The following is a 14690-nucleotide window of genomic DNA, read 5'->3' on the forward strand; positions in this document are numbered from 1 at the left end:
TAAACTTAACAATCAAAATGATCAAGTAAACGGGAATGCATGGAAAAATTGGTAATAATATAATTTTTATTTATTTATGGTAATTATTTTATTTATATTTGACACTAAATCCGTGGTGTTTTTTAACAATTTTGGAGTGACGCGCTTGTTGTGGGCTGTGGGTTGTGGTGGTGAGATGATGGTGGGTTTTGGGCGACGCGGTAGGTGAGGGCATCTGGTGGGGTCGACACCAATATGTTTGGGGAGTGGGTGGAATCTGGAGAGAATTTTTATAAGATTTGAAGCTGTGGAGTTGGAGGAATTATTTTGTGTGGTTATCTGTTAGCACCAGCCTATTGCTTTGAGTTACCTCATAAAAATTTAAGTCATGTAATACCATAATTAGACCATCTCCAACCCTACTTGTAAATGAAAGGAAACTTGCTTTGTTTGTTCAAGTTGTGGAAATGAGTGAGACATGTTAGTGTATATCAGTATGGTCAGAGATTCGAACATTTTTAACAATGAAAGAGTATCAGTAAACGAAAAGATTGTTGGTGTAATATTTTTCAAGGTTTAGATAACACAATCGGTGAATTGAGCGGTTGTTAAACATCTTCATAGTAAATTAAAAACGACAACGTTGTTTTAGTTTGAACACTAACGAAATTTGTCCGTGCATCCTAAACTGATTCGTTATATCATAGTTGTATGTGGTTCTAAAATGTGAATTTATCCACAAATGTAAATTATTTGATTAGTATAGTTATCATTTTCAAGAAAATGGAGAGTAAGTTTCACAAAATTATTTATCGGTAAATTTGTCTTGTGAGAGTGCAAGAGTAGGAATACGTAGACCACCTACTCAAGAGTCAAATCAAATGACGGCAAGTGTAAGCCACCCATGATTGGTGCTGTATTGAAAAGTACACCACCTTCATAATGCAATACAAACCTAGAAATGTTTCCCAAAAAAAAAAAAAAAACCTAGAAATGTTTCCCAAAAAAAAAAAAAAACCTAGAAATTTTAGATTTCATCAGAAATCAAATTGTCGGGACCTTAGAAATTTTCACATTATAATAATTTATTGTAAATCACATGATTAGAAATTATTTTAAATTTTTTATTTAAAATTGAACACAAATAGTACATAACGAAAACTAACCATGATAAATAGCTTAGATGTGAGCATCATTAGAATCCCCACAAATAATCCCAAACCTAGCTCTCCCAGTTGAGTCAGCATTATCAGTTTGTCACGCTCCCCAACAGCGTTTGGTCCAAACATCCACAAGCATTAGTAAAGTTTTCCTAAATTTTTGGTTTTTTTATTTTAGAGAGTTATTATTGCTACTCCAAAATCCTCGTTCTACACTCAAAATTTTCTATATTTAGAATGAAAAATACACTTATGAATGATGAGTGTAAAATAAGATTTTTGAAGTGTCAATAACATTTCTTTTAAAAAATATATATATATATATGAGCGAACGACAGTCAAATCAAATTAATTTTAAAAATAAAGATTCAGAATCGGAATGCAGATGAGAAAATACGCTGTTGTCGTCGGATTGACTTAAGTTTGGTAACGTGTTATTTTGTGTAACTTGTAATGCTGTATAAAATTGGATGAAAATGATTGTACAAAAAAAAAAACAAGGGAGAAAGTTGGTGAGTTCCTTTTTTTTTTTTTTTTTTTTAATTTTTAGCTCAGAGTTGGTGACTGAAGTTTGTGGGAGGTTGGTGGCGGGCCCACTTGTTTGCACTATTGTTGGGAGACTAACATTTTCCTCAATTAATTATTAGTTAATGCACTAAATATTGTGTGAATTACCAAATGTATCCTTTGATTAGTATGCAAAAATGCTGCGGGTACTTGTTTTGTTGCTTAGTGAGTTGGTGGAATGGGATCAGAATTTATACTTAAAACGCACGATAATATTAGTAAATTATAACATGAGAGTGCCACGTGATTTTTATTTTTCTAGGATTTTTTGTTAAGCTTTTCAAAATAATAACCTCACTTCTAAACAATTTAAATTTCTATTTTGTTTGCTCCTTGATTATGCAATTGGTGAGACTGCTATTTTGATTCAATGTTTAAAATATCAATGCGGTAGAAATATGGATATGAAAAATTTCTGGAAATATCGATGGATATATTGATAGTAAATCGATATTGGTTGTGTCACATCCCGGCCCGGGGCGGAACACTTCTCAGGCCCGCTCCACCACCGTAGCACGATATTGTCCGTTTTGGGCTTAGCATTCCCTCACGGTTTTGTTTTTTGGAACTCACGAGCAACTTCGCAGTGGGTCACCCATCATGGGAGTGCTCTGGCCACCTTCTCGCTTAACTTCGGAGTTCCTACGGAACCCGAAGCCAGTGAGCTCCCAAAAGGTCTCGTGCTAGGTAAGGATGGGAATATACATTTAAGGATCACTCCCCTCGGCTATGTGGGATGTTACAATCCACCCCCTTAGGGGCCCGACGCCCTCGTCGGCACACTTCCGGCTAGGGATTGGCTCTGATACCAACTAACACACCCCGTCCCGAAAGAGGGCATGCTGGTTACGTCACTCTCACGTGACGGCCAGCATGCCCTCCTTCGGGACGGGATGTGTCTGGTTGCCTTCAATTGAATTTTGCTCAAAAATTGTGGGAATTTAAATGAAATTTTAAGGAATGTCAAATATTGGTTTAGACGAAATATAAAAATTTATCTGATATTTAACTCATATGTCGGAAATATAGACAAAATCTGTCGATTTTAGTCTAAATTTAAGAGATTCTCTAGTTTTTTTACAAAAATATCAGCCGTAACGAAGAAATTTCAAACACTATTTTAATCTTACGTGTAGCATAAGTAACAATCGTCTTTGGTATTGCCAATAACGTGTTATAATCGAATCTTAATGAATACAATCTTAAGAGTTCTAGGTAGTAGAATTTTTTCATCATTCTTTTCTTGTAAAAATAGATAAAGTTAATGTAATTTCTTCACACGGGCAACTCATTACAGTTTACTGTTTTAGCTTAGGTCACAAACACTTTAATTAGAGACATGGTTTGACTTTAATCTTGTATTCAAACTTAAATATGAAAGATTTGTTACGTTTAGTATTTAGTCTCAACTTACCTTAAGTCAAATGATTGAATGTATTAAAAATTCTTTAGGTATAAGCAATGGCGGATTCAGGATTTTAAGATCGGGGGGTCCCAACATAAAAGCTCAAAAAAAAAAGAGGACTAATTTGGTTCCATATCACTATTTTCTATTGAAGTTGGTTCATTGAATAAATCAAGATTAATCTCAAGGGTATTAAACCAACAAATTCTCCTCAGTAACACAACGCAATTAGTGACTCTATAAAGATAAAATTTGTTAATGTAACATACATATTATTAATTGGGAGTTGGGACTAGAGTCTAGGATTCAAAAACTTATATGAATTTGGAAGAAATAAAATTAGGCAGCTAAAGGCGGTGGAACGATAAATGGTGGTGGGGAATAGGGTAACTTGGGTTGAAAATTGGAAGGTTGCGACTATTGGAGCTGAGAATTCTTAAATATAATTTGGGGATACTGGAAAAGACCAGGGTTCTTGGGCTCTGTAGATAAAACAAAGATATTTTAGTTTTTAAATTCTTTATAATTACCTAGCTAAAAAATGCTATCGTTTTGGCTAGGTCTTTTAAAACAAAAATTAAAACCTCTTATTCTTCTTTGTTATAAGCACTACTGCTTGCACATTCATGGAAGCAACAAGCCTCTCCACTGCAATTGCCCAAATTGTTGGAGGGTCTCGAAGGTTGATCACAAGTGTTTCTTCGGGCTTCCGAATGGTCCCGAAACCTTCCAGGTCCCTATATGGATCCGCCAGTGGGTATAAGTAAAGAGTGATACCATGCCAGTCCCTCTATCCCATTTTTCGACTCACTTCATAACTAAAATATAAATGACAAAGTTATATAAATTGGTTAGAAAATAAGCCACAAGTATAAACATGGTAAGCGGTAGAAAACTAAGAAAAAATATAAGAAAATGAAAACTAATGAAAATGACTTGAAAACTTTGAGTTTTAATGATAATGACAAAATAAAGGGTAAAATGAATAGTACCAGGATTGACTTTTTAGTGTAAAAAATATGGTTTTTCCTTAAAATGAATAGTACCAGAAGTTTTTCATTAAAGTTCCCTATAAGAAATCATTTTGACTGAAGTTTTCAAGAAAAGAAGTTGAATTTGAGTGCGAAAAATTAAGCACACTGCTCTAATATCTAAATGCGTCTAGATTTGCAATACCTGAATTTTAAAACCGACCCACTTCTCTTGTAAACTTTGAGCTTATTGTAATTAAATATTAACATAGTCCATTAATATGCTAATATGACCAGTCAGATACCACTTTTCCATCTGATCCTATCGTCATGCTTGCAAAAGTTAATATGAAATGACACTAACGCCCATTAGAGCAAAAATTAACCCTTCTTATTACTTTCTCACTATCTCTCGCCCTAATTACTTTGTCTGCCAATAGCTTTGACAATCTCAACAAATCACCCTATAAAATCTAACTAATTAATAAATCATCCACCACGACCCCTATATAGACTAGCTTGAGCTCCAACCATTGTATCGTAATAAATCTTCAATTTTTAACTATTTCCAAATTTCTTGCTCTACTTTCTCTTCCTATTTCTTCAGTTCTCCTCCTACTTCTTCCTCACCTGCATTTCACGTATGAGATTTCCTGGTTAGAAACAACGGTTTCAGATATCAATGTCTGGGATCGTTATAAGATTGTGGAATTTTCCAGTAGTTAGAGTCTCGGTGCATCCATGCCTCTCAGATCTCTCCAAAAACCTTTGAGTTGACTTGTGTAAGGGCTAGCTATGTTTCCCTGAGGGATTGTCTGAGACCGGTGCCGTGCTCGGTAGTAGTCTGGTTTCTAGAAGAAAACGGTCGGTAAGAGTCTAAGAGACAACAATTTCGGATATCTGCTCATGCATAATTGTTTACATTCTTTAACTTACCACAGCTTTCTTTTGCTAAAGTTGTTTTGTGTTGAGTTGAACTAGTAGATTGGATAAGTGCAAGATCATTGGCTAGCTTGGGATAATCTGTGGAGTGGGTTTTCGGGACCTCTACGCTTTCGAATCTGGACTTGTTAGCAAAAGAAGAGTGCCGATTACTGCAGTCCCCAACGAGTTTTGAAAGAAAAACATTTTCCCTAGTTCCTCTTTTTGGCATGCTACTTGGGGATCTTCCCTTTGTAGTTTGTGTTGTTAGAGAAATATTTTGTGAGAGAATTCTTCAGTTGGGAAGCCGAGCATGCCAAATTATCACAGAGATAGGCTGAATGTCCCTTCCAATAACACTGATATTGTTCCCATCTTGGTAATTACTACATGCACAATCTGTCAGATGTGAAGTTTTATTTCAAAAGACTCAGTATTAGTTCAAGTGGGGTTAGGATATTTAAAATCTTCTTTTCTCATATATATAATCGATGTGAGATATTTCGATGTAGACGTAGGAAATGGTGTCTCTATTAAGGTTCTGGAATGATAGGTGTTGTGCGCACATAAACACAAATGAATACGAGAACAATTGTGAGTGAAACAAATAACAATAGCAAAAGATAAAGAAAGGAAATCAAACAAGAACACTAAGATCTATACTAATTTGGCGTTAAAGTTTAAGTTCAGTTTGAAGATGACGTATTAGTGATTTTTCTATGATGAAGAGAGCTACAAGGCGGTTCGTTTTCTATGAAACACTTTAACTTTATAAATACATATCTCTAATAAAAGTATTTCTAGGAAAACAAATTATGAGAGGCCTTTGGTTAATACAAATCAAAATTCAGGTAAAAGGGAAATAAAAGAAAGGAAAAGTGATTAAATATAATCATCATCTACAAGTAAAGTTTTATTTCTTTGAAAAAAAACAATTAATTAAAGTTTGATTTGGGGATCTGAGATCACATTGCTATACAAATAAAATGTCGGTGACGGTGAGGGAGAAATTAGTTCAGCTTTGAATTGTATGGCTTCGGCAAATGCGGCCAGATTCAGCTGGGAGGGACCGAATAAGAATAGCGTACATGCACGCACACTAGGTGTCGGTAGTACTTGGAGTGCTTCTGCCTTTGCCCAATCTCCATCGAAACACGCACATCCAATAAGATTTACAACTTGCATGATTTGGAAATTTAAGGCTGTCTCGTGGTTTTGAGTGAACTAAAATCAATGCCCACGCTCCTTTTATTTTTGTCAGGGGCAAGTGAAGTTCACGTTTTATCATGTCACATGGAGATCCATTACTGCAGTAGGGCAGTGGACTGCATGGCCTTGTCTTCGTCCCTCGCGGCCGATGCTTGGGCTCAAATTGCTTGCAGCAGTTGTCGTTTTCCATTTATAGACATTTTCATTTGGATTCTCCTACTTAAATTATCAACTTGTTTGTACTCAGTCCAAACCAACGGTAACATTCACTCATAAGGTTTCTTTGAGTGATTAGGAGTATTAGGTATTTTAGGTGTTTTAACCGTTAGATTCTTATTTAAAACATCTGGAGCATTCAAGAATTTTTATATAGACATATATGTGTGCAGTCCTATAAGGGAAAGAATCCTCTTTTTTTGTTAAAAAAAAAAGGGGATTAGTTGTGGGACCAATTCCACATCGAACTTCACTAATTTGAACAATCTATTTTATTAGTCCTGATTCATAGATCATCTATGCAAAAAATCAATTCAATATGAAACTATAGTGTTCATCAATTTCTTTGAACTCAATTAGATTCCTCAAATATTTCCAATTTGGCTAATATTTTATAAAGATGAACTATGAGGTGCAACTTAAAAATAGACGGTTTAGATCATCGAAGTTCAATGTGGTGTGAGCTCCCACAACTAATCCTTATATAAAAAAAATGGGAATCCATTTCCTTAAAGAATTCGTATATGTGTGTGCATATATTACAGATTGGGAAGTTTACCTACCCCAAAACCTTAGTTAAAAGAGAGGTATTTTCTTGCCATTGATTCACCACATGTCAAACTTCTATTATGGCTACGTAGTTCATCTTTTGAACACGTGACAAAAGTTTATTGGATGGGTGATGCTACTAATTATGCCTATGTTGCAAGAGAGAATCTATCCAGTCAAAGATGATTCCAAGCTCGTCATTGTTGTTGGAGAACAATTTATAAACAAAAATAACATAAATACATAACTTGAAATACTTATACTTTATTACTAAAAAATACTTGCAACACAGAATGAAATTACACAATAAATATATAAATAAAATGATACTAACTTGAATGAATCAAAGGTAGAGGCTAGCGCAAAAGCTATGTCCTTCGAACAGTATTTTCGTCTCACTCTTGTGCTTATGGTTCTACAACATCTGCTCGACCAGGATACAACTACCTAATTTTACAGCCCGCATTGGACTATAGAATTCTAGCGAATTGCTTTGTGTGTTTACTCTTTGGAAAGTTTGTACGGAAGAAAAGGAGGAAGAAAAAGATGATCCACGATGGAAATGAGACTCCAATTATATAAGTTCTTTGATTATGGTTTGAATCACCTTTGATTACGATAAAAATTAACTCTCGAAATCGATATTGAGCTATTATGAGGGTGCCTCGGAGTAGTGATTCTAGACCATAATCAAGGGTATTCATCGCTTTCGAGAGTTAATTTTTATCTTGTTTTTAGAGGAAGCCAATTTTGTATGGATGCTATTTCTTCTCTGCCGCTCCCAAATGAACCTAAAGTTACAAATTCGTTCTCGTCCTTGGCTTTTAGCTTTGTCCTAGTTAACTCAAATTGAGCTTGACCATTCATCTGAACCTAGGATTATGATTCACTTTGAGTCAACTCCAATGCAAATATCAAGGACGAGATATTTGACAGTTTCCTCTGTTGTTCGGATGATAGGTTTTCAGCTCTTAGAAATTGTTGAACTCTTTTGTTTCTGCCATTGGTATAAAAATAATATATTGCTTGTGGTTTGTTGTTATGTCAAAGTTTGGGAAGGTTATCCTTCCTTCGCAGCCCTCCCAAAACAAAGTTTAAATGTACAGTGCTTTTTCATAGGAGAAAAGTTTAAACTGCAAAGGCTTTATGGTAAAATAAAAATATGTGCAAATTTTTATCTACATGCCATCGTTTTTTTTTTTCATCAAACGTTACGTGGCGATGTATTCATGATATAGGTTGCGAGATGGTAAAAATAAGCCCTAGACGTTGAGTTGGTTTGCAGTTGCTGCTTCTTGTTTCTGCAAGAAAAAAGCTAGGATATGGGGTGTGGGTGTTTGTGTTTGTCCTTTCTTCCTTTGAATCGAGGGTTGGCTCCTGTGACATGCACTGAAGGACTAATCTAGCATAATTCCTTATATAATTACGAAAAATACATCATTACAGACGTATAATTTGTTGAACAATCAGCAAAATATCCATTAATCTTTTTTTGTGCTTATTGTTTTAAATACTAAATAATGATACGTGTGAAAGATGTGTTCGTTTATTTTAAAGTTGCGCACAGATTTTTCATAGTAATTATTCTAGATGCAACTGCGAATTGACCAAAAACCATTACTGATAGTAACCCTTTTTTGTATCAGATTGATTTTCGACAAAGAGCGCACGTCAGCTTGTAGGTAGGTATATGGACCAGATGTACATCAAATACCTAAAGTCACCAACTCACCTTAGAGGATAATTCACGGTTGGTGATCTATGAGACTACAAAAAGGAAAAAGTGTATTTTCAACACCAACCATTGGTTGCTCCCTTTGGTGTTCACTTTAACGAAAAACCACATTTTTACACTAAAAAGTCAATCATGGTACTATTCACTTTACCCTTTATTTTGTCCTTATCATTAAAACTCAAAGTTTGCAAGTCCTTTTCATTAGTTTTCCTTTTACTAATTTGTCCACTAACCCACAGGAAAATGCATCTTAGATAATGTAATTACGACCCATATTATAAATGAAATAAAGAAAGAACTAGCTTTGAGTTGGTGATAGGTGTTTCTACTGGCCGGAGGCATGCTCAAATTCAGCTCATGTGAATGTGATAATAATATATACTCGTGATTGAGTTTGATATGTGTGTGTGGCTAACTGATAGTGATATACAACTTTGCTGTGAGTGTATTAGTTCGTTAAATATCTTCATAAATATTATTCTTTGGCGAAAACCTAATACTATTAATGAAATGGACTCTTCAAACTAGAGCGTTTACTGGTTCATCTTACTTGGAAATCCCCTCATTAATTGTTTTATGATAAGTTAGTGCTGCTTTTTGAACTTGAGGTTGCTCATATCATTTGAAGGATGATAGAGATGCTCATAGCGAATGCATCAGCTACATGTCAACATGACAAAATGCTAACATTCGTTTTTTTTTTCCCCAATAGAAAATGCTAATTTGGATGCCACAATGTTTATGATTTGGGCCACTTGGAGTTCTCTTCCATCCTCAATGCCCACCACACTTAAAGGCCTAAGGGTGGCCTTGTTAGATAATGAAATCAATTTTCAAAAGATTATTGTTTCGGTCCGATGAACTATAATAAACCCATGCATATTGAGTTGGATCACAAGTGCAAGTGGCTGCAAGCCAAGGAGGAACGGAAAGGAGGCGAAAACGCAAAGGATTTGCAGTTGAGAAGGTGATAATACACTAGGGGGTGTTTGTTTTCCCTCACTAAGGTTCATTGGAATGGACTGGACTAGACTAAGGGTTAGTCTAGTCCCGTGTTTGGTAACAGTGTGGCCTAGGTTTAATGAGACCAAAGGGGACTTGCCTACACTAAATGCTTCACTAACCGGTCCTAGCGAGGCCCCCAAAATTGGACGGACTGCTAAGAACTTTATGCAACTTTGCCCTTCCCATCTACTTCATCTTCCTCACTTCGTCCCTCTGCTTAGCCATTGCGCGCATCTTGGCTTCTCGTTGTTCGAGAAACCCAAACCAAAACTACTTCTTCCTCAATTCGCCCATCCCGCTGCGGGCATCTCGGTTTCCCGCCGTTTGGAGAAACCCAAATCAAAGAGACCATTTGAAAATCGATTGGCGAGATCCATAAGGAAGGAGGGTCGTTGTTTGGAAGCTCCGATGTAGAAGAAGCTCCGATTCGAATTGCATAACTCCAATTCTTTAAAGCTCTACAATAACTCCAATCCCTTGAAGCTCTGCACCATATGCAAAGCCTTTTCAAGAAACAAAAAAGAACAAAAGAGCAAGAAAAAGTTCGAATACCCCAATGCCTTGAAGCTTTGCACCAGTTGTGGAGCAACTTTTCCAGAAGAAAAAAAAGGAACAAAAGAGCAGGAAAAAGGGAAAGCATTCGAGAATTCTAGAAAAAGTAAAAGAAATTTTTTTTTTTTTATTATTCTACTTCTTAGTCTGATACTGCACCAAACACTTCATTAAGTCAATCTAGCTTAGTCTAGTCTAAGCCAGTTTGACTTAGTCTTTGAAGCTAGTCCAATCCGAAATAGTCCAGTATAAGAAACGCACCCTAGATGTTTATGTCTCATTTGATTAGGTGTAATTTTTTTTTCTATATCGAAAAAATTCTCTATACAGCCAAGAGTTCTTAAAAAAAGGTCGGGGAAGTTGATCGACAAGTGGATCACAACGGGTGACCAATCACAAGTATTAGGCTACTAGTTTTTCGATAACTCAAAAGTTATAAGGCCATCTCTAACCGATGACTGGCTAAAGGGCTCGTTTTAGCTCTCTGGCCTTCTAAGATATTAATATTTTAATGAATAGTACATGGCCGTATTTGTCTCCGTCTACAACTAAGGGCCAAAGGGCTAGATGGCTCGTTTTAGCCCTGTCACAAAAAATCGTCTCCAACCAAGGGTCATAGGCCAAACATAATTTATTATTTAAATTTAAAAACAACAACCACTTAAATTTAAAAACTACAACTTATATTTAAAAACCACAACTACAATTTAAAAACAATGAATTAAATTTAAAAACTACAAATTAAATTTAAAGGAATGGTGAATGAATGGTTTAGGTATTTATAGGGAAAAAAAATAGATTTTTTTAAGAATTAAAAAAAAAAAGGCTAAAAAAACCTTAAAATAAAAAATCCAACGGTAACTGGCGCTAGCTAGCCGTTGGATTCAAATTTTAGTTTAAGCATTCATGTCGGATATAACCGACAAGAAATATGATTTTTCTGGCCAGCCCTCTAGCCTTCTCCGATTCCGTGGGGCCCTCTTAGATTCCACAGCCCTCTGGCCTAGCCCTCGATTGGAGACAGTTTTCGGGCTATTTTGGACCATCTGGCCCTCTGGGCCCTTCGGTTGGAGATGGCCTAAGGGGGGAGTAAAAAGGGTTTGATCCGAAGGGTGTGGGAGTGGTTGTAGGCACAATTAGCTGAGCCACTATCAGCTCTTGTGTGGATTATTTAGGTTCTTTGCAGGTGATTGCATGCATAGTTATCATAATCCATTGACAAGGTGATGTTATCGAAAATTTCTCTACAATCTCTCGTCTCTTCCAGAAGAGATTAAGTATCCTTTCACCTATAATCTGGTAAATGATGATATTTTACTGCCGGCTTTTAATTAAGATTTGTAGCCGAACAATTATGATATGTGTTTGTACCATACTTGACCAATCCCAAAACTACTGAGCACCGGTCAACGTTATACTGTCAAGGACCCAGAAGAGTTTCCCTCCAACCAGGAGGCCAATCACAGCACGACACGTGTCGACATTAGAAGCCAATCATAGCACGACACGTGTCAATACCAGAAGCCAATCACAACACAACACGTGTCAATGTCAGAATGAAACTAGAAACTCTCTTCTATAAATAGAGATCATTCTCTCACAATATTTCCTAATGTCATTTGTACTAAATCATTCACTTGTACTCATTAAAGGAGAGCTTGAACCTATGTACTTGTGTAAACCCTTCACAATTAATGAGAACTCCTCCACTCCGTGGATGCAGCCAATCTGGGTGAACAACGTACATCTTGTGTTTGCTTCCCTATCTCTATCAATTTACATACTTATCCATACTAGTGACCGGAGTAATCTAGCGAAGGTCACAAACTTAACATTTTATGTTGTACCAAAGTCCTCGCTGATTTTGTGCATCAACAATATGTATTAGGGATTCAAACAAGCAATATATACTGCAAAATTTCATTCATGAATATCTCATTGCTTACAATGTCATATGTTGTAGATCAAGTGACAAACGTACAATACAATACATCCACTTATTAGCATATATAAGGATTTACAATCAATTTTGATACACATCAAGTTTGTTTTAATAACAAAATATACGTATTTAGGTGTTTTAATTTAGATTGAACATACTACGTACTAATGAGTCAACAACTTCTTCCGCATATACTTTCAGTCAAAAGCAGCGTCATTGTGAGCTCTAAAATGTGAAAACCCTAATTCAAAATACCAATGCACCAATATTAGTTCCAGCTTTACTAGCTAGCTAAACAACAGCTAATGGCATCGAACGATTGAAGCTTCCATGAAGAGCTCTAGCTCGACTCGATTTCTTCTTCTTCGTTCCTCCTTTGATGATCTCCTCCTCTAGTCCCATAGATTTTTTGCCAAATGAAACTGAGGCCTGGGTCAAGATATGTGCCATATTACTATTGTCTTTTGTTGCACCTCTATGAATAAGTATCCTAGTAATCCCAACGTAGTGCAAAGACTCAGCAATTTGCAGTGCAGTCACACCTTTGTTAGTTCGAGCTTCAGCATCAGCTCCTTTCTTTACCAACATCTCAATCACATCCGCATGTCCCGACTCCGCTGCACAGTGCAACGCAGTGTATCCATCCTCATCTTTAGCATCCATATCCACACCCTTTTCAAGCAGCGTTCGAATGACTTCTATCTTCCCTTTGAAACAGGCTCTATGGAGAGCAGTCCACCCATGTAGGTCTCTTCCATTGATTGCCGCACCTGTCTCAAGCAACTTTACAACTGTTCTTACCTCTCCCTTCCTCGCCGCGATACACAAGCTATCACCAAGTCGAAGGGCATCAAATAGTCTCGTGTGTCCATTCTCCGCCGCAACATCATAGGCTGTTAGACCGGCAAAGTTTCTTACATCTTTATTCGCACCCTTTTGCAGCAACAGCTTCACCATGTACTCGTCCCCTAGGCTTGCCGCGATTTGCAAAGGCGTGTCACCTTCTCTACAATCACTAACTTCAGCTTTAGCCCCGCTTGCCAATAAGAGCCTCGCACAGTCCCTTCTTCGCTCCTCAACAGCAAGGTGCAAAGCCGTGCTACCATCCTTTGTCAGCGCATCAACATTTGCCCCTTTGATTATAAGAAGCCTAAGAACCTCTGCGTGGCCTCCTCCGGCCGCGAAGTGAATAGGTCCCCAAGTGGAGGACTCAGATCGTTCAGTGCTGGCATGTCGAGCCAATAGAAGCTCAACTATCAAGGCTTCTCCTCTTGAGGCTGCAACCTCAAGCGGAGTAGATCCTGACTGGCTTTGAGCCTCCACATCGGGCTCAAATTCAAGAAGTAGCTGGACAAGGTCAGGCCGGCCTTGAGCAACTGCCAAGTGAATCAAAGATTGGCCCTCAGAATCCACAGAATCGGCGGCTCTCCATGAAGGTTCACTCTTCTCAAGCACTTCTCGAATATCATCCATCAAACCATCGGACACAAGTTGTGCCAAAATAGGTGAACCAACAAACATAATCTTGACACCACTATCTATGAACACTTGTTTCTTCTTTGTGGTGAACCAATCGTTTGGAACCGCATCGAATGTCGAAGAAGACACTTTGATCGCCGCTCCAGGCACAACCACGCTATGCAAAAGGAAGGAATCATGGCAGTAAGGAAAGGAGTCCGGGAGGCTGGACCCGGGCGGAAGATGATAAACAATCTCTACGGTCAACTTCTCGAGAGGAGATATGATCCCGGACTGAGGCCTCACCGTGTAACGATTCTTGATCAACGCTTCGAGCCGGAAGGCTACCGGCATGGTGTACATAACGTTGCGTAAAGTAAGCTGGCCGTAGCATTTCTGTCCTGGTTCGATCCGTATTGCAACAAGGTTTGATGGCTCCAAACTTATGAGCCTGTCCATCTTTCTTTGATTTTCACTTTCCCTTCAAATCAATGGGTTTTAAGGGTTCTTAAGATGTATAGAAAAAATTAAGACACATGAAATACTGAAGGAGGAAGTGATATTCGAATGTGAAAGTATTGGGTTTGGTGGGTGTAGTTTAAGAGAAGGGAATGCGAAAGCCGGCTTTGATGAGAGAATGCCAAGTGGGGGGTGTTAAAAACAATGCTGACTTGTTCTATTAGTCGTCTCAACTTGGAAGAGGATAACTCCTAAAACCAGAGTTGTATGAACAAATTTTTTTAATAAAACAGTATATATTTGCACTAGAGAACTGAGATTTTTGGACAAAATCACACAACAGGTAGTTATATTTATTCGGTATCAAACTCGTAATGTATGAGAGTCGAATATAAAACCTTCCAATTACAAGTAAAGAGAAATATCACAATAATGTAGTGTTAGATAATAAGAATTTAGTCACCTTAATATTTGAGGAGTGATTTTCACACACTCTTATTCTCCCCCAACACCCCCGTATCAATTTTTTATTATATAAATTTGGGGCATGGAAGGTTAAAAT

At 37.2% G+C, this 14690-nt stretch overlaps 1 protein-coding gene and 1 long non-coding RNA gene across 3 annotated transcripts; one reads left to right on the top strand and one right to left on the bottom strand.

Annotated features, from left to right (window-relative positions):
• The first annotated feature begins 4793 nt into the window (after positions 1-4793).
• LOC126593409 (uncharacterized) lies at positions 4794-5516 on the top strand. 2 transcript variants are annotated; one of them, XR_007612938.1, is made up of 2 exons: positions 4794-4950; positions 5064-5516. It is a non-coding gene; the product is annotated as an uncharacterized LOC126593409 (long non-coding RNA). The 2 variants fall into 2 exon arrangements; XR_007612939.1 differs by having other exon boundaries at positions 5067-5516.
• A 6833-nt stretch (positions 5517-12349) lies between these two features.
• On the bottom strand, positions 12350-14128 carry LOC126593410 (protein VAPYRIN-like). Its single transcript, XM_050259476.1, has one exon. The coding sequence runs from the start codon at positions 14126-14128 to the stop codon at positions 12503-12505; it is 1626 nt and encodes a 541-aa protein (XP_050115433.1). The 3' UTR covers positions 12350-12502.
• Positions 14129-14690: the final 562 nt, after the last annotated feature.

This window comes from Malus sylvestris, chromosome 12 (genome assembly GCF_916048215.2).
Source record: "Malus sylvestris chromosome 12, drMalSylv7.2, whole genome shotgun sequence".
NCBI lineage: Eukaryota > Viridiplantae > Streptophyta > Magnoliopsida > Rosales > Rosaceae > Malus > Malus sylvestris.

What these genes read in the sequence shown, in the direction of transcription:
- LOC126593410 (XM_050259476.1), bottom strand. Translation starts at nt 14,128, where the DNA reads ATGGACAGGCTCATAAGTTTGGAGCCATCAAACCTTGTTGCAATACGG.